The sequence below is a fragment of the Micromys minutus genome (assembly GCF_963924665.1).
Source record: "Micromys minutus genome assembly, chromosome: 21".
In the NCBI taxonomy this organism is placed as follows: Eukaryota; Metazoa; Chordata; class Mammalia; order Rodentia; family Muridae; genus Micromys; species Micromys minutus.
The window spans coordinates 38,345,524-38,363,826 of NC_137956.1; the positions used below are offsets into that span (position 1 = coordinate 38,345,524).

The 18,303-nt window shown below is 51.2% G+C and overlaps 4 protein-coding genes across 8 annotated transcripts in view; 3 read left to right on the forward strand and 1 right to left on the reverse strand.

The window, feature by feature from the left end:
• Positions 1-354, forward strand: part of CACNA2D2 (calcium voltage-gated channel auxiliary subunit alpha2delta 2) — a gene marked incomplete at its 5' end in the record, with an annotated part of 126,317 nt that extends 125,963 nt beyond the window's left edge. For all 3 annotated transcript variants that reach the window (XM_080934001.1, XM_080934002.1, XM_080934003.1), the window contains one exon: positions 78-354. In XM_080934001.1, coding sequence (XP_080790127.1) covers positions 78-221 — 144 coding nt within the window. In that variant the 3' untranslated portion in view covers positions 222-354. The remainder of the gene's footprint in view (positions 1-77) is intronic.
• A 6,220-nt stretch (positions 355-6,574) lies between these two features.
• TMEM115 (transmembrane protein 115) lies at positions 6,575-11,108 on the forward strand. Its single transcript, XM_080934170.1, has 2 exons — positions 6,575-7,865; positions 10,319-11,108. Exons 1-2 carry the CDS (start codon positions 7,015-7,017, stop codon positions 10,518-10,520), a joined length of 1,053 nt encoding a protein of 350 aa, XP_080790296.1. The 5' UTR covers positions 6,575-7,014; the 3' UTR covers positions 10,521-11,108.
• A 912-nt stretch (positions 11,109-12,020) lies between these two features.
• CYB561D2 (cytochrome b561 family member D2) lies at positions 12,021-14,579 on the reverse strand. Of its 2 annotated transcripts, XM_080934180.1 has the most exons (4): positions 14,477-14,579; positions 13,937-14,090; positions 13,466-13,503; positions 12,021-12,833 (listed from the first exon to the last, which is right to left on the reverse strand). In XM_080934180.1, exons 2-4 carry the CDS (start codon positions 14,061-14,063, stop codon positions 12,330-12,332), a joined length of 669 nt encoding a protein of 222 aa, XP_080790306.1. In that variant the 5' UTR covers positions 14,064-14,090; positions 14,477-14,579; the 3' UTR covers positions 12,021-12,329. The 2 variants fall into 2 exon arrangements, with proteins under 2 accessions (XP_080790306.1, XP_080790307.1); XM_080934181.1 differs by lacking the exon at positions 13,937-14,090 and having other exon boundaries at positions 14,477-14,562.
• Positions 14,580-14,675: 96 nt separating this feature from the next.
• On the forward strand, positions 14,676-18,073 carry NPRL2 (NPR2 like, GATOR1 complex subunit). 2 transcript variants are annotated; one of them, XM_080934158.1, is made up of 11 exons: positions 14,676-14,891; positions 15,381-15,472; positions 15,558-15,726; positions 15,890-15,998; positions 16,363-16,499; positions 16,596-16,693; positions 16,818-16,854; positions 16,967-17,060; positions 17,138-17,255; positions 17,468-17,610; positions 17,697-18,073. In XM_080934158.1, the coding sequence occupies exons 1-11, from the start codon at positions 14,814-14,816 to the stop codon at positions 17,762-17,764; spliced, it is 1,143 nt and encodes a 380-aa protein (XP_080790284.1). In that variant the 5' UTR covers positions 14,676-14,813; the 3' UTR covers positions 17,765-18,073. The 2 variants fall into 2 exon arrangements, with proteins under 2 accessions (XP_080790284.1, XP_080790285.1); XM_080934159.1 differs by lacking the exon at positions 14,676-14,891 and having other exon boundaries at positions 15,563-15,726.
• Positions 18,074-18,303: the final 230 nt, after the last annotated feature.

Sequence of the window (18,303 nt, forward strand, 5' to 3'; positions counted from 1 at the left end):
AGGGGAGCAGCATTGCTGACATCTGCGAGCCTGCACTGGCTGGGTACCGACTACTTCCTTGTCTTTCTTCCCCGCAGGAAGATACCTCAGACTGTGGCCGCGGAGCCTCCTTCCCTCCGTCGCTGGGCGTCTTGGTCTCCCTGCAGCTGTTGCTCCTCCTGGGCCTGCCGCCTCGGCCGCAGCCTCAAGTCCACTCCTTCGCTGCCTCTCGCCGCCTCTGAGCGACCCACACACACACATATCATACCCCATCCCCATCCGCCTTGGCCTCCTAGCCTTTTTTGCTCACCCTCCCATTCCACGTTCCCCAATCTAGAGCTTTGGCCACTCTTTCCTGAAGGACCTGGGCCCCTTACCCCGGAGCCTGTGCCTTGGGGCAGGGACCCAAAGTAAGGTGCCATGGTGTTTGGCACTCAAGATTTATCTCACCCTTGAACTGTCCAAGTGCCCGAAGTCCCTGGACTCATCCCTGTGGGCTGGGACAGGAGGCCACTAGTACCGATGCCAAACCAGGCCTCCACCGACCCACCTACCTGGAGATTTCCTCTATGTAGGCAACCCTGCCACTGCTGGGCGCCTCTAACTGGCCCTTTGGCTCCACCCGAGCCCAAACTTACCTTCTCTGGGGAAAAAAATAGTAGGAGAGATGGTAGTGGTGAGAGATAGATTCTGGGGGCACCCCCTCCCCATAGGCTTCTGGCCCTTTCAGGCTACAACCACAAACCCACATCCCAGCCTTGCAGGTGTCAGGACAGTCTCACGATGACATCAGTTTAGACACACCCCATATACACTTGGACCTCTGAGAGCAGAAACTGGACTCTCACTAGACATACCCGAGAGGGAACACACAGACAGACACACACCATGGGGGGACCCACAAAGCCTTACGCAGGGCAAGAGGTCAGTGAAGGGGTTGGCCCGTGTATTCCATCTCTGCTCACCTCTGCCTCCACTCTGAGATGCAACCTGGCTGGCCCTCCCATCTCTAAAACTGAATGTCAGACCGTGCCAAATGCTAGGGGAAGGCCTCTCTGTTTTACCCCTAGCCACCAGTGTCCCCAAGTGCCCCTCACCCTGCCAGGTGCTCATTGTAACCATTGCTCACTAGTGTCAGGCTCCTAGTAGGACCACACATTACTGCCTGAACCCCTTTGGCAGAAGAACCCCAACAGACATTGTACTTTGCCTTAGCAGGGGTGACTTGGTCTCTCCTGGCTGGGCCATCCCATCCTCAATCTGGTTCTTACATACTCAGGCCTAATTCCCTCTGTTCTCTCTCTCTCTCTCTCTCTCTCTCTCTCTCTCTCTCACACACACACACACACACACACACACACAGCCACACACACTCTCTCTCTCCCTCTCTCTCTCTCCCTGCCCCTAGGAGGCCAAATTGTCCCTCCCTTGCTGAACACACACTTGTACCATGCACATGTGTAAACCAACCATACCACACACACAGAGGCTGGGCCTGGGACACATCTCTTCACACATTCATTCTTCCATTTCTCCCAAAGGCATTGTAACCTGGGGGCCAGGAGGGGACTGAGGGCAGGGGGAGGGGGTGTAGCCACGAGGCTCAGATGGACTGGGAGGAGGGGGGAGGGTGATGCATTAATTAATGGCTTCGTTAATTAATGTCATGTTGCTTGTTGCTTTCTCAGTGTGTGTGGTCCATGCCCAAGGCTGGTGACAGGGTGGGTGTCCATGATGTGTGCCCAGCCTGGATGTCAGCTGTGTCCTGTGGAGGCATGTGTGTAACTGTAGTGTAGTCAGGTGCTCAACGGAGAATATAAACAAACAAAAAAAGAAACAAATGTATACAGAAAAATAAATATCTATTTTAAGTTTAAAAACAAATGGAACCAGACAGAAGAATCCCCATGAGGTAGTTGTCCAACCCCCAGCTGGGTTCAATCCTCTCATCTCACACCTGACCTAGCTGTCCCCTCACCGTGGGCTGGGGGACTTGGGGGCCATTTCCTTCGCCCCTTTTTTTTTTCAGTTGTTATTCTATTTTGTACAGACAAGTTGGGAAAAACCACAGCGACAAAAAAAAAAAAAAAAGTCGAGAAACTTTGTAAAATATTGTGTGTGTGATTCCTTGTAAAATATTTTCAAATGGTTTATTACAGAAGATCAGTTATTAAATAATGTTCATATTTTCACTTCAAACCAGTTTCCATCCACTGTGTGGGCCTTGGGTTGAGGACTGGATACTTATGACCCCAGATGGCCTTGACCTCTGAGCACAGCCCTGCTCTGCTAGGAGGAAAAGCAGTGCAGTCCTGTTCTTCCGTGGCTCCCTTGACACACTTTGTCTCATATCAAGTCACAAGTCTCTAAGAAAGGAACTGGGCTTGGGGACAAAAAGCCCACCATCCAGAGTCTCAAGGCAAGGCCAGGAATCCAAAAGAAAGAGACCAATGAGAGATACTCAGTCAGGCCAGATCCATCTCTGTGATAAGACCAGGACCAGACAACCAGATCCTTCCCCTGGAGCAACGTGACAGATGCTGTGCTCAAATACCTGAGCATGCCAGGGTCAGGCCACCCACCAGTAAGTGCGACTCCACCATGATTCAGGGAGGTCAGAGGCCAGGACACAGTTCCTGCAAATGTGTGTGTGTGTGTGTGTGTGTGTGTGTGTGTGTGTGTGTGTGTGTGTGTAGGTCTCCCTGCATACATCAAGCTGTGGTGAGGGGAGAGTAGGTCTCCCTACATCAGCCAGGCAGGCCTAGTTGCCAAGAGGTGCCACAGCATAAGCATAGGGGTCAGAGGAAGACTGACAGCCTGCAGGCACTCTCTCCTCCCACTATGTTCTTCCAGCTGTCAAATGTGGCAACAAGTGCCTGTACCCACTGGGCATCTCATGGGCCTGACCCCTGCATTCTCTTCGTGGGGAGAAAACTAAGCCACTAACCTAGACCATCCTGTATCCGGCGCTCGCTCAGGGGGAGGAGAGCCATTCACTCTGTGTTCCTGGAAATTAGCCAGCTAAGCTCTCACCATGGTCTTAAGAATGGTTTTGCCAGTGTGTTTCCATAGCACAGAAGAGCAGCCAGGGAGAAGAGATGCCTTCTATCTCACCAAGTGAGAAGAAAAGAAATGAAAGCTGGGTGTGGTGGTGCCTGCCCTATAATCCACGTGAGGGAAGTGGAGGCAGAGGGTCAGGAGTTCGTGGCCATCCTTAGCTGTGCAGGTAGTTCTAAGGTAGCCCAGGCTACATGAGACTCTTCAAAATTGAAAAACAAAATAAAAGTAATATCAGCCAAAGTCTCAAGTGGCAGGGCTTAGAAGATATCTCAGTCAATGAAGGGCCTGCTCTGCAAACCCTTAAGTTTCTCAGCACCCATGTACAAAACCCAGTGCGGTGGTCTGTAAGCGCTGCACTGGGGGTTAGGGGTATGAAGAGTCGGGACAGGCAGAACCCCAGAGTTCATTAAACCAATAGCCTAGCTGGACTGATGAGCTCCAGGCTCAGCGAGGAGAGTCCCTTCCAAGCACCAAGGAAGACAAAGCAGGTAGGTCTGTTGGTTTGAGAGCAATCTAGTCTACATAGTGAGTTCCAGGCCACCCATGGCTGCACAGTGAGATCCTACAAGGTAGAAAGTGATAGAGGACAACATCCAACACTCATCTCTGGCTACCATACACACGTGCACACAAGAGCGTGAATGCCTGCAATGTACACACACACACACACACACACACACAGGAGAGACAGACAGACTGACTGACTGACTGACAGAAAGAGTAGGTGTGTCTTTCAGGCTGGCTGGAGGAAAACCTAGGATGCTAAAGAGGACAAAGGATATTCCAGGAGAAATCATGGTGAGGTGTCCCTCATCCCTCTGCAGGGGTTGACCATAACAACTCATATCTTAACTACTCTCACACTCCAAACAGCTCCCATGCCTTGAAACAACACACATGGTTTGGAGGAAGGTTGTCAGATAAAGTCCAGTCAGTTCTGACTTGCAGTTAGTTTTTGTTTGTCTCTTTCTTTTGAAACAGAGTCTCACATAGCCTTATGGCTGGCCTTGATCCTCCTGCCTCAGACATCCAAGTGCTGGGATTATAGGCATGCACCACCACCACCCAAAATCTAATAATTTTTTAAATGATTTGTTTATTTATGTGCATTGGTGTTTTGCCCGAGTGTATTTCTGTGTGAGGGTGTCATATTCACTGGAACTGGAGTCACAGACAGTTGTGAGCCACGTTGTGGTTGCTGGGAATTGAGCCAGGGTTCTCTGGAAGAGCAGCCAGTGCTCTTAACCTCTGAGCCATCTCTCCAGCCCCAGACTGTGATAACTTTTTTTTAATATTATTTATTTAATGTATGTGAGTGCACTGGAGCTGTCTTCAGACACACCAGAAGAGGGCATCAGATCTCATTACAGATGGTTGTGAGTTACCATGTGGTTGTTGGGAATTGAACTCTGGAAGAGCAGTCAGTGCGCTTAACCGCTGAGCCATCCCTCCAGCCCTCTGATAAATTTTTAACAATAGGGTTTTTGGTCCCTGGTTACTATCAGCCCTGCGGCCACTGTCAAGAGGGGCCATGCATCATTATAATCTGTGCTAACACTATACTCTGAATAAATTTATTGTTACTTCTTTAGGGACAAATGAGTTGGTTTTGGTTTTGTTTTGGTGTGTGTGTGTGTGTGTGTGTGTGTGTGTGTGTGTGTGTGTGTGTCTATTACTACATGGAATGTCCCTATCCTGAAAATTGCTTATTCAAAAATCAAATCTGACTGAGTATTTGAATCTATTTTGTCTCAGGTTTTGCTTTTTGATATTGGGGGTTTTTTTTTTGTTTTTTGTTTTAGATTCATTTATTTATTATATATGAGTGCACTGTAGCTGTCTTCAGACACACCAGAAGAGGGCATCAGATGGTTGTGAACCATGTGGTTGCTGAGAATTGAACTCAGGACCTCTGGAAAAGCAGTCAGTGCTCTTAACCACTGAGCCATCTCTCCAACCCTGGTTTTATTTTCTAAGATAGGGGTTTTGTTGTATAGCCTTGGCTGTCCTAGAACCAACTCTGTAGACCAGGCTGGCCTCCAACTCACAGAGATCCACCTTAAAGGCTTGAACCACCACTGCCCAGTGACTCTGTATTTCTATTTCTAAGTCAAACTTAGCAAACACTAGTATATGGCACACAGTAGCAACCCTAAGCCCAGACAAAAATAAAAGGTGAAGGGTAGTTTTGAACACACGGGCAGTTGTACTGGGATCAGTAGCTAAAAGAGATCTTATAATAAAGTCTCTTATCATATGCTTAATCACATTTTTAAAATATGCATATTTAAAAATCTAGGTACAACAACAAGAATCTTAGGATTGGAGAGATGGCTCTAAGTGGTTAATAGTGTTTGCTGCTCCTACAGAGAACCTCTACCCCCAGCACCCACATCTAGTAGCTCAGAAATCCAACTCCCAACATTCAACGTCCTGTGTGGCCTCTGTGGCTTGCACCCTTAATGGCATATTCACACAAAGACACACATACATGTAAATAAAATAACTTTTAAATAAATCTCAAACACCCTGCTGATGGCCACTATAGCATAAAGCTGAGCCTTGGCCAACCTGAAACTTATAGAGAGACTTATATATGATCTTTTTTCTTTAATGTTCATTGGTGTTTTGCTTACATCTATGTAAGGGTGTCAGAAACCCTGGACCTGGAGTTTATGAGCTGCCATGTAGTTGCTGGGAATTGAACCCGGGTCCTCTAGAAGAGCAGTCAGTGCTCTTAACCGCTAAAACATATCTCTCTAGCTCAAGGGAGATTTCTCTGTCCAGTGGAGTCAAGTGGGAGAAGAGCAAAGCCTTGCCCCTTATTCCCCCTTAGGTGGAAAGCCTAAGTTCATATAGCAAATACAGTTCGCTGGAACAAAGATAATGTGAACGAACACCCAATACAACATGGCAAGTCGTTTACACATCTGCCTTCTTTGATCCTAAAGAGTATAGGAAGAGCCTGTCATCATCATCATTTTTAAGGTTCATGAAATTGCGCTTCAAAAATGTTCGGGAACTTGATCAATATCACATTGACTACAAATGACGAAACAAGGGTTCTGGCCCACCTTAGTCTCCATTTGTCAGACGGCGGGTTTTCTGGCTAGTTCACACTCATTGGTACAACACATCATCAGAACCATTCACATTCTTTTGTACCGGCTTACAAAAACACTGCTGTACCTGTAAAAGTCACAAATAGAGCCAATCTTCTCCAAAGAACTCAGCAAGTGTGTGGCCGAAGACGGAGCTGCCTCTTGAACCCGCCCACTCAACACCTCACTTTCCCACTTCAGGGATACTGGTCTCCACTTCCCTAAACTCCACCGAGCTAGAGGAATAAGCACAGAAAACTACAAATCCCAAGCGTCCTAGCCTCTACACTCTACGGGAACTGTCGGGCGCACGGTTTCTGGGATTTGTGGTTCTATGCAAAAGCCGCTCGGCTAGGTCTCAAGGACTCCGTATCCCAGCATGCCAAGGAGCCGGAAGGCAAGCGCTCAGAGAGCGTACCGCCGGGGCCGCCGGCGGGGGCGCGCAGGCGCGGCGCCCCTGTTTGTCGGCCCCGGAGAGGGGAGGAGGTACGGTCAAGTCAAAACCCCAGCCCAGCCGAAACGGGCTTGACTTGGGTTGGAACAAGTCACCAATCCCCGCAGATCGCAGAGTCTCAGAGTGGATGGAGGAAGCCCAGCCTTGAGATCAACGCTAGCCTGGCCGCTGGGTCGACGGAACGGGCAGGCAGGCGTGCCCAAGCCACCCAGGGCCTAACGTCAGGTTCCCGGCAAGAAGGCTTTCTCTTTGCCTTAGAACTACAGCCGGATCAGACCGGAACCAGAGCCTTCACACGGAACAGAAACCAGTGAAGTATCCGGGCCCGGGCCTCCCGTCGGGGCCGAACTGGGACGAGGCCCCGGGGAGGCCCCTAGGCCACCTTCCTCACCTTCCCTCAAGCCAACGTCCACCAGGAAGATGCAACGCGCCCTACCCGGTGCCCGCCAGCATCTGGGGGCCATCCTGGCCAGCGCCAGCGTAGTGGTGAAGGCACTGTGCGCCGTGGTACTGTTTCTCTATCTGCTTTCCTTCGCTGTGGACACGGGCTGCCTGGCCGTCACCCCAGGCTACCTTTTTCCACCCAACTTCTGGATCTGGACCCTGGCCACCCATGGGCTCATGGAACAGCATGTGTGGGACGTGGCCATTAGCCTGGCCACAGTGGTTGTGGCCGGGAGATTACTGGAGCCCCTCTGGGGCGCCTTGGAGCTGCTCATCTTCTTCTCGGTGGTGAATGTGTCAGTGGGGCTTCTGGGGGCCTTCGCCTACCTCCTCACCTACATGGCTTCCTTCAACTTGGTGTACCTGTTCACTATTCGTATCCACGGAGCCCTGGGCTTCCTAGGTGGTGTCCTGGTAGCCCTCAAGCAAACTATGGGAGACTGTGTGGTTCTGCGAGTGCCCCAGGTCCGCGTTAGCGTGGTTCCCATGCTATTGCTGGCGTTGCTGCTACTGCTCCGGCTGGCCACACTGCTCCAGAGCCCGGCACTGGCTTCCTACGGCTTTGGGCTGCTATCAAGTTGGGTGTATCTTCGCTTCTATCAGCGCCATAGCCGGGGCCGAGGGGACATGGCTGACCATTTTGCTTTTGCCACCTTCTTCCCTGAGATCCTGCAACCGGTGGTGGGGCTACTAGCTAACTTGGTGCATGGGCTCCTGGTGAAAGTAAAGATCTGCCAGAAGACAGTGAAGCGCTACGATGTAGGAGCCCCGTCATCCATCACTATCAGCCTCCCAGGCACAGACCCTCAGGATGCGGAGCGGAGAAGGTACTAGCTAGACTATTGAGTTGTTGGCTCTACACAGGCTGGAGAGCTACAGGCAGGTGTTGGGGGCGGCTTCAGAAAAAGGATTCGGGTTTTGGCCTTGAGGAGGGAACTCAGTATGTAGGTTTCTGGGCTCTAGTGTGTGTTTCTCACAACTTGGGCCACTTCACCTGCCTATGGAATGCCTTTGGTCTTGCCTCAGATTTTCCCAATTGTAAGCACTGGTCCTGTGTGAGACAGAAACTGTTGGTCCTTTTCTCCTGTGAGAATGAGAGATGGGGAAGGATGTCTTTATCCTTAAGTCTTTCCCTTTTTAATGTAGGATGGTTGGGGTATTACTAAATTTACCCCCCTTTCAGATGTGTCACCAAATATCCAGGGAACAAGCCGCATGACCCACTGCAGGAGCCTACTGACCACACTAAGCGAGTTAGAGACCTTTGCATCACCTACAAATGCAGCAGCAGCAATTTCACTGCATTATTCACTGGACACTTTGGCCAAGGCAGGAGAAAAGCTTTGTGAATTCAGGTCCTACTTTCTGAGACCTATGGACAAAGTTCCCAGCTCCTAGGAGATCCACAAGTCTGTGTCCAGTGTCATTCCTGACACTGTTGAAGAGTTTTCTCAGCAACCTTATTCCTTAGCATTTGTCAAAGGTTCCCGCTTTTGCTCACCTGTGAAGGGGTTCCTGACCTCAGCTGAAGAATTCTCTCAGCTTCTTCTTCACTGAGGCCATATAGCTGAATGTAGACTCCTTCCTCGAAGGAGTTACCAGCTGGTAGATGTGGGAACGCAGCCCGGGCATGCTGCAGGCCTAATTCTGGGCCCTACAGCTTGAGTTTTTGGGAGAGTGACCTAAATACAACCACATCTTGACTCTGCATCGTAGAGGAAATGTGCTGGGAGGCTGTTTTTGAGGGGCAAAGCTGTCCTTAGAGCTATTCAGGTGGGATTGGGCCAGAGGTTGCCCTTGCCCCAGTGAGGTCTTGAATTGTGACAGTTGGCTGGTCATTCATAAAACCTCTATCTAGGATCAAGGAAGTAGACAGAAAAGGAAGAGTGGGGATTGACCCAAGAGGTGGGTTTCTGGCCCAGTCTGATGGTTGTTAGCTCACTTGGGGTGGCTAATACTCTACCAGTCTGTCGTCCAACTGCATGCCACTCCTGGACCCAAAGGGCTACAAGGAGGAAATAGGATTTCACAGAGTTCCCTGGCCCTGTGACAAAGTGACTCCTGGTGAGGACATCTCCAAGAGTAGCATGTGGAGTGACAGAGAAGACCTAGTACTGGGCCAGGCTAGAGCGCGTTAGGGTTTTTAGTGCCTGTATCCCTGCTGCCTTTCCTGTTATTTTCCTTGGCGTGGTAGAGATTTTAGAGCTTAGCAATAGGATGGCTTGTCTGCCTGTAGTAGCAAAGAGGTGAGCTGTTGGGATACACAGCAAACAGCTGGAAATGGCCACTTCACCTTCTGTGGACCAGAGTGCTACACACTAGAACCTTGTTCTCCACTGAGGCTGGGTAGCTCAGTGTGTAGGACATATCTTCCTTGAAAGAGTTTCCAGCTGGTGTCCAAGGTGTGAGAAAGCACCCAAGGCACGCTGCAGGCCAATTCAGGACCCTACAGCTTGAGACTTCTTGGGTGTCCTAAAGAAAATATCCAGGGTTATTTCCCACCTTTTCCAAAAACAATGCCTGTGAAAGTCTACCCTGTGGAAACAACAGACCCTGCTGTGTCCTGCCCATGTGTCTGTGTGTTCTACAGAGGCTCTGCTAAGGGTCTGGGTGGCTTTGGGAAACCCTTCTGGGAAAATTTTCATAAGAAGGGTGATGTAAGTTGATGCTACTTCATGATTAGCCCTTCCCTGAGCTGAGCCTGGTGATGCAGGCCTCTCGTCCCTGCTACTCAGGAGGCTGAGACAGGAGGTTCACTGACTGTGCTACAGAGCTAGTAGCTTGAATCCAGCATGGACCTGCCTCAAAAAAAAGGGGGGTTTGTTTTAAGGGCTGGTAACATAGCCCTGTGATGGAGTGCTGGCCCTAGGTTTAATCCCTAGTTCCACAAAAGCAAATAACCCTGTCCTTGGAAATGACACCAGTGCTCACACGTGACTCATTTCTAGGGACTAAAACATGCTACTCCTGCCCAGGAGCACTATGTCCACTTGTCTGTAGCTAGCAAACTCAGTCCGTGGTGGCTGGTTTGGTAGGTATGCTGCCAATATCTAGGTAGCCTTGTCCTCTGGAGGTGCCTGGGGCTGCTGAAGCCTTAGGGCCTCATTCCAGTTGCCAAAGCAGATCCTGATCCAGGCTCTTGGACGCTGCATGTGGAAGGGAAACATGGGATTTTTGGAGACAAACCTTTGGTGGGAGGATCTGGCCTTGTGGAAGAAGGTTGTAGAGTACGTTGTTCTCCCAAACCCGGTGTGACCTGCCTTTTCTCTTCTGGTTCCAGGCAACTAGCCCTAAAGGCTCTCAATGAGCGGCTGAAGAGAGTGGAGGATCAGTCAGCCTGGCCCAGCATGGATGATGATGAAGAGGAGGCTGGGGCAAAAACGGACAGTCCTCTGCCCTCAGAACAGGCTTCCACACCCCCAGGGAAGGGGACTGCCCCAGAGTCCAGTCTCATCACCTTCGAGGCAGCTCCCCTACTCTAGACCACTTTGAGTGCAGTTCTTCTCCCATGCCTTCCCTGATCTGTCTCAGCTACTCCGGAGCACTGACTGCTCTGAGGAGAGGGAAGAGGGTCTGCTGGGGGTTCCTGTGGCCTTCTGCTGTGTCTCAACAACACTACACAGGACCCTTGTTGCTACCTGGTTCCGACTCCAGACAACCACAGTGCCAGGTATGGGGCCTCTGAGCATCAGCCAGTCCAGACCCCCCATTTGCAGTAAGATTGTACCACAGCAGGTACAGTTCCTCACCAAGGAAGTGGCTGCAGGGACACTGGTGCCACGGCTCCTGGGCCAGCCCTTATGTCTGAAACTGGTTGCCAACAGCCCTGAGCCAAGGCAAGGATTTGTATTTGCCAAAAATGTTCTGGGGACCCAGCCAGCGTGGATCTGCACATCCCTGCCCACCCCCAGACTGCATTCATATCAGGGTTTCTTGTGCCCTTCTGCTGTGGCAGTGACGACCGTGCCTAGCCAGGGCTGCCACAGCTCCCAGGTATTTTCTACAGGACCACCCGAGCAGGCAGCCGAGCCCGGCTTCACAGTATCAATAAAGCGGTTCTTTGAGGTGTGGCTCTTGGGCTCATCAGGCCACCTTGTGCAGCCCTCTCCTCTTTATCAGATGTAAAGGTAAATGTGTTTTCTGGATCCTAGGGCTCAGATCTATGGCACCTCCACCTGGCCAAGAGTCCCACTGCCTGTACCTCTTGTCTGTTAGTACATGCCTGCTACTGGGCCATAACCTTAGTCCCTTTCTCCTTCTTCTCCTCAGTCTATTAGAGAGACCCTGAGCCAGTGGACCTAACAATTGAAGGCCTCTCCATCATTAGGCATTGGCTGAGGCAGGGCATGTGGCACATATCTGTAATCCATGTCTCAAGAAAACAAAACCTAGGGGCTGAAGAGCACTTGCTTAGCATTTCAGAACTCAAGGTTTGAGTCCCATCGCCACATAACTGGGGCATGGTATGTACACACATGGTACATATCTCACCTGTAATCCCAGCACTGAGGTGGAACATGAACGTCTGAAGTTGGGTGTTGTCCTTGGCCACATAGTTCAAAGCCCACCTGGGAGACTCAAAACCTTGTCTCAGAAACAGAAGGCAGGTTTCTCATTGTTCTTTTTCCTTTCTGACACAGGGTCTTACTGTGTAGCCTTGGTTGGCCTGGAGCTCACAGAGATCCAGCTGCTATAACTGACCATGGTTCAACCCTAAGTTGTGCCCTGCGTGTGACACTTGTGGACACAGTCCATCACCTGTCACTGGCCATAGTCTCCAGACTCCAGCTGTAAACAGCTGTCCCCGTCTCCACATAGCCTCCCAATGCACTGTGTGGCATAGGAAGTTTCACAGCAGGTTCTATGGACTCCCACCACATGGAGAGGTCCCCTCCCTACCTTACCCAGAAGATCATTTTCTTACGATACATTAGCAAGAACCATCCCCAACTCTGTGCTGCTCCTCCCAACAGGTTTTCAGGGTTCTGTTTATTTTTACTTTTTTTTTCCTCCATGATTTCTGGACACAGCAGTACAAACATAAGCTGTATGGCTGGGGAGACTGTTGCTACCCCAACTTTATCCAGACACATGATCCATGCTCCCCTGGGTTGACAGCCAGAAAAGGGAGGCACTCTAGCATGAGGAGCAAAACTGTCATAGATCTACCCCTGAGTGCCCTAGTACCTGAAATGTCCCCTCGCCCAGTCAGCTGTGAGAGTCCAACAGGTCCCCAGCTCCTGGTCCTATGCTGAGGTGCGAATCCAGGCTCCCTGAAGGCTGGCAAATGCTCATGGTTGGATCCTCTTGCGATACAGGTAGGCATTGCTCACTTGGTTCATGATTACCAAACTGGTGAGGATAGGGCACAACACAGCCAGGTACCAAGCACCACCAGTGACAGTGGCAGTGAACCAGAGTGAGCACATGCCCAACAGGAGGCTGGCACTGCCCAGCAGGTAGCCCACCAACCCAGAAGTGGCATGGTAGAGTTTCAGCTTTGCCAGGGGCCATCGGGGCAGCAACTTGGGGTAGAGCAGCCCCACGCCTCCTGAACACTGCAGACCTGCCCACAACACGGCTAGTAACCCTGCCTGCCCATGTCGAGTGGCCAGGTGTGCTTTGCCAAGCTGCTCTTTGTGGAGGATGACAAGACCTAGACCCAGCAGAGCACAGAGTAGGGCCAGCAGCTGTAGCACCCAATGGCAGCGTGCTCGGACCTTCCGTGAGAGGGAACGCAGCAGTGAACTCTCAGGAGAGAACATCAGGAGTGCCTCAGTCATCAGGAAGGAGAACTGAGGAGACAAGAGAAACACTAGTGAATGCTAGGCACTTTAGATAACCCTCCACAATGGTGCATGCCCCTTCCATTGTCTTCCCCCAAGGACAAATTCTGCATTTGGTGAGACAGTAGAAGGCACTGTGAGGCACAAAAACGGCTGCCCGGAATAGTTAGGGAGAGCTGCCTCCTCAGACTTCTTCCCAGGTGCTTTTCTGAAATGTCACCTCTGCCACATTACCCAGCAAACAAGGTTTGAGACGTGGCACTGATAAATGATTCACAAGCTTTGTTTCCCTCCCATGGGGCAGGATACAATTTCTTGGCAAGAGCTGGCCACATGGGTGCACTGTTTCAGGGGAAATTAGATGCATCACCATAAATTAAGGTTTCTAGGTACAGAGCACACTCCACATGCCATTTCTCACTTCCTAGCTGGAAGTGAGAGAAACCTCCGTTTTGTGCTTAGATGAGCTTCACCTGTTGTTTGTCCTGGGTCCAGAATACTGTTTTTCAAGCCTTGGATATATGTCAGAAGTAGTAGTGGGAACATGCAGCTCCTCTAAATTGGCACTAAATGCCTTCAAGGAGGGGTCACCACCCATGCCCACATTCTACCCCTAAAAGCTACCCAGACCCACTACTTACAGCCAGAGACATAAGAACAGGGTGCCAGGAGAATAGACCTGGAATGGAAAGAGGACACCTCATGCATACTGGTCTCTATAGACTGGATATGACCAGTTCATCCATCACCTAAGGCTGTGTCAAAATGGGAGCCCCCTCTCGTAACAAGCTCATCTTACCCACCCCCATTCTCTTCCTGGAACAGAAAGCATGCTCTGCCACGCCTCTGGCGGTTCCTTCCTCCAGCATCTCCACAAGTCAGGAATGAAATGCCAAATCAAAGAAAGAAAAGCCATGTACTCTTAAGCTTGGCCAGGCTGGCAGAGTCCCCACACTGATCTGCTCTACCCAGGTCGTTAAATACCTTCAACAGGATATTCCACGGCCAGTCAAGCCTGTTCCCAGGAGTTAAACCCATCATTTCCTACTGTCCCCTGTTCCCCAAAAGTGGCTTTTTTCCCTTACCAAAAGTCGACTATGAATTCTACTTACTGGAGCCAGGTCTGGCAAGCACAGCCACAAAGATGGTAAAGCCTAACGCCACAAGGTGGGCTGCAGCCCCAGAGGCAGTGCGCAGAGCTCGGTAGATATGCGACTCCGTCTCCACAGAAAGGGCCATGGTGAGCCCAGCCGATAGCTGTACAGCCTGAAAGCATCGTAGGCGTTGGCAAGAGTGCCCACTGTCCACGCCTCTCACCGGGGACAGTAATTCGGGGCAGGAATGGCACCTTTTCCCGGAGAAGTTATGACAGGAGCAGAGCAGTGCCGGCACCAACAGTCCCAACTTAGCAGAGTCTACCTGTCAAACACCTTTATTTGAAGTGGTACTGATCGCACCTTCCAAATGGGAGGAGGAAGACTACAAATCCCAGAATGCAGCACGTCATCGCTAGGCCGAACGGAAGGCGTGGGGCACTACGGGAATTGTATTTCCCAACTGCTTTCCTGCCTAAGCGTGAATCTCTTTGCACATTGCCTCCCCATGTGCACCTGGCACGCTGTACCTCCACCGTAGAATTTTGCCTTCCTCACCTGCTTCTCAGGTTAGACGAAGTAACTTCCTCCAAAATAAACTGAACACTCGGGCCGGCCAGCCGCGCCGCTCCGTTTCGGAGGCGCTTCACTTCCGGGTGCGATGTCTAGCCACCCAAGACTTCCTGGGACAAGCCCCCTCCCATCCCATCCAGCGGCAGCCACGCCCCCTGAGTCGTCCTGCGCAGGCGCCGTTGGATTGACGGCTCGTTTGGTTTGCGCTCACAAACCTGTGTGACCTAGCCAGGCCTCTTTCTCTTTTTGACAGGTATTCCAAGGGGTGGAGGCGACCACCACACGAAAAACAGGGGTTACAGACTTGGGGCCGGACAGCGCCATGGGCAGCAGCTGCCGCATCGAATGCATATTCTTCAGCGAGTTCCACCCAACGCTGGGACCCAAAATTACCTATCAGGTGCCTTCCACACTCCCGGGACTATGCGAGGGGAGGGATGCTCTCTGGAGCTTAGCTGGCCGCCTGGAGGGGTTGTGGTGCATCCATGCATACCATTCCATTCACAGATAATCTTGAAAGGAGAGAGTACCCAGACCCAGATCTCTGGTTCCTAGTGTGGGGGAGGAGTTTGTCCCCAAAACGGAATCAGGCTGCAGATTTGGGGGAGGTGCTAGGTCTCATGAAGATTTAGAAGACACAAGAGAAACCCTTGACTGAGATATAAATGGCATATAAAAGTCAGATGAGTGTAGAAAGGATTTTCCAGGTAGTGGGAATAGTGAATACAAAAGTCAAGGAAGCTTGCCAAAGCATAGCATGTGTTTGGAAGCACAAAGTCGTCTACTGGGAGGGTGAGGAAAAGAGAACAGGGACTTGTGCCTGGGTGGGCTGTAAAAACCACCCAGTCCCGATGTCCACTGAGGGAACTCTCATCGCTGCCTTCTCCAGGTCCCTGAGGATTTCATCTCCCGAGAGCTGTTTGACACTGTCCAAGTGTACATCATCACCAAGCCCGAGTTACAGAACAAGCTTATCACTGTGTGAGGCTTTAGTTGGGTGGGAACAAAGGGGTCCCAGCCTGGCTGGGGGTGGGGGGAATAAGCTGACTCTTTTTTACCCACCCAGCACAGCCATGGAGAAGAAGCTGATTGGCTGCCCCGTGTGCATTGAACACAAGAAGTACAGCCGCAACGCTCTTCTCTTCAACTTGGGCTTCGTGTGTGATGCTCAGGCTAAAACTTGTGCCCTGGAACCCATTGTTAAAAAGCTGGCCGGCTACTTGACCACACTGGAGGTCTGCAGCAAGATGGGTGTGGGTGGGTGTGTGGTGGGCACAGGTGGGGAAAGAGTCCCAGAGTCTGTAATGCCCAGCCTCCAGCAGCTAGCTCAGGATGCTGCCAGCCCAGCCGGGAACTGGGAGGTACACTCACTCACTGTGCTGTCTGTGTTCTGCCCAGCTTGAAAGCAGCTTTGTGTCCACCGAGGAGAGCAAGCAGAAGCTAGTACCCATCATGACTATCTTATTGGAAGAGCTAAATGCCTCTGGCCGGTGCACTCTACCCATCGGTATGGCTGCCTCCGCCAAGATGGGATAGGAACAAAGGAAGGTTGGAAAAGTGGCAGAAATGAACATGGCCATTGGAGGAGAAGAGTCTTAAATAAGTTGGTGGGCAAGAAGTAGTCATGGGTTGAAACAGTGATGTCTGAAGGTCCAGGGTGTAATGGGCTGGGGTTGGGGGAGCAGCCAGAACTTGTCAGCTCTACTTGTTGGCTACATCCGTCCTGCTCTCCAGACCTCGGTTTCTCATTCCATAAAAGAGGAGTCATGATCCTCCCAAGATCCACCTCAGTGAATGCTGGGAGAGTTAGATAGTAACTGAGGATTCCCTGGGAAAGGTGACACTGAAGGTGCTGGCGGGGTCCCCTGCAGATGAATCCAACACCATCCACTTGAAGGTGATTGAGCAGCGGCCTGACCCTCCTGTCGCGCAGGAGTATGATGTGCCTGTCTTCACAAAGGACAAAGAGGATTTCTTCAGCTCACAGTGGGACCTTACCACACAGCAGGTAGGCTAGCCCTCTCTTAGGGATGACCACCTTGAACTGGCTGTCCACAACCTCAGCCTGGGGTCACCCTTGCTGACCCTGCCTTGCTCTGTACAGATCCTACCCTACATTGATGGATTTCGCCACGTCCAGAAGATCTCCGCTGAGGCAGACGTGGAGCTCAACCTGGTGCGCATTGCCATTCAGAACCTTCTGTGAGTAAACATAGTTAATGTCCATCCTAGGGCCACCAGCCCAAGGAGAGCCAAAGGATGCTGAGTATGAGGGTGGGAAGGCTTGGTGTCTGGAAGCTAAGCAGAGCTCTTCCTCACCCCCTAGGTACTATGGTGTTGTGACTCTAGTATCCATCCTCCAGGTAGGTGAGTCTGGGATGCAGTTAAGTAAAATGGGAACCATATGGCTGGGCCAGATCAAGCCAGACTCCCAAGCACATCACTCAGGCCCTTGTGCCTCCTGGTGTATTCTAGTACTCCAATGTGTATTGCCCAACGCCAAAAGTCCAGGACCTGGTAGATGACAAGTCCCTGCAGGAGGCATGTCTATCCTATGTCACCAAACAAGGTAATGGCAATCCCTTGGGGGGACTAATCTGGGAAGGGAAGGACAGGATCATGTAGGACTAACCCTGGTACCCATAGGACACAAAAGGGCCAGTCTCCGAGATGTATTCCAGCTGTACTGCAGCCTGAGCCCTGGTACCACTGTGCGAGACCTCATCGGCCGCCACCCCCAGCAGCTACAACGTGTTGACGAAAGGTCAGATGGGCATTCTCGGGCATGGCGGGTTGGACCATCTTGTGTCTCTCTGGAGGGACCTTGAGTCAGACAGGAAGCAGGAGATTCCCTGAGAATAGAAGTATGAAACCTGCCAGTCCAGGCAGATAGTGAGCTCAGAGGCCTCTCCATCCCATAATGCACCAGAGGGTTAGCACATCTGGAATATCAACATATCCCCCACAATCCCTCAGGAAGCTGATCCAGTTTGGGCTTATGAAGAACCTCATCCGGAGACTCCAGAAATATCCAGTCCGAGTGTCTCGGGAGGAACGGAGCCACCCTGCCCGGCTTTACACAGGCTGCCACAGTTATGATGAGATCTGCTGCAAGACAGGTGGAGGCAGGCAGGGCAGGCGGGGTGAGGTGAGGGCTGATGGCCATGCCAGGGCTGCTGACCTTGCCTTGCTCACACTGCCCTAGGCATGAGCTACCATGAGCTGGACGAGCGACTAGAAAATGACCCCAACATCATCATCTGCTGGAAGTGAGGCTGGCTGGCTGGAGCACATTACTTTCCTCTACTAAGCCCTCATTGGTCCACGGGGGCTAGACAAATAGGCTAGTACATATGGTCTGCAGGGTGAGCCTCAGTTTTGTAAATAAAGTCATGTGTGTCATCCTGTGGAATAATATGGAGTACTGCCTCAGCCAACAACTGAAGACCAGCGAATGTGAAAGCTATGTCAACTGGCTAGATTGACTGGAGCGCCATCTAGTGGACAGAGTGTCAATAAACAGGCGGAGGGTTTTTTTGTTTGCTTGCTTGCTTGTTTGTTTTGAGGCACTGTGTAACTCTGGCTGTCCTGGGATTCACTATGTAGCCAAGGTTGGCCTCATGCTCAGAGAGCTGATTACCTTTGCCTCAGAGCACTGGGGCTAAAGGTAAGCACTGAAACTAGCCAACCTAGATTTTTAATGGTTTGTCTGTCTGTCTGTCCGTTTGTTTGTTTTGGTGGTGAGTAGCTGGTGGAGCTGAAACAGGCTCTTAGACAGCACAGACTGGCCTGGAACTTTCTGGTGTGAACTT

Coding starts and splice junctions, on each gene's coding strand:
- TMEM115 (XM_080934170.1), top strand. CDS start 7,015: ATGCAACGCGCCCTACCCGGTGCCCGCCAGCATCTGGGGGCCATCCTG. Junction 7,866..10,318: donor CAGGATGCGGAGCGGAGAAG/GTACTAGCTAGA, acceptor TTCTGGTTCCAG/GCAACTAGCCCTAAAGGCTC.
- CYB561D2 (XM_080934180.1), bottom strand. CDS start 14,063: ATGGCCCTTTCTGTGGAGACGGAGTCGCATATCTACCGAGCTCTGCGC. Junction 13,504..13,936: donor GCTTGCCAGACCTGGCTCCA/GTAAGTAGAATT, acceptor TTTCCATTCCAG/GTCTATTCTCCTGGCACCCT. Junction 12,834..13,465: donor CTGTTCTTATGTCTCTGGCT/GTAAGTAGTGGG, acceptor TTGTCTCCTCAG/TTCTCCTTCCTGATGACTGA.
- NPRL2 (XM_080934158.1), top strand. CDS start 14,814: ATGGGCAGCAGCTGCCGCATCGAATGCATATTCTTCAGCGAGTTCCAC. Junction 16,500..16,595: donor GGGACCTTACCACACAGCAG/GTAGGCTAGCCC, acceptor TGCTCTGTACAG/ATCCTACCCTACATTGATGG. Junction 17,061..17,137: donor ATCCTATGTCACCAAACAAG/GTAATGGCAATC, acceptor TGGTACCCATAG/GACACAAAAGGGCCAGTCTC.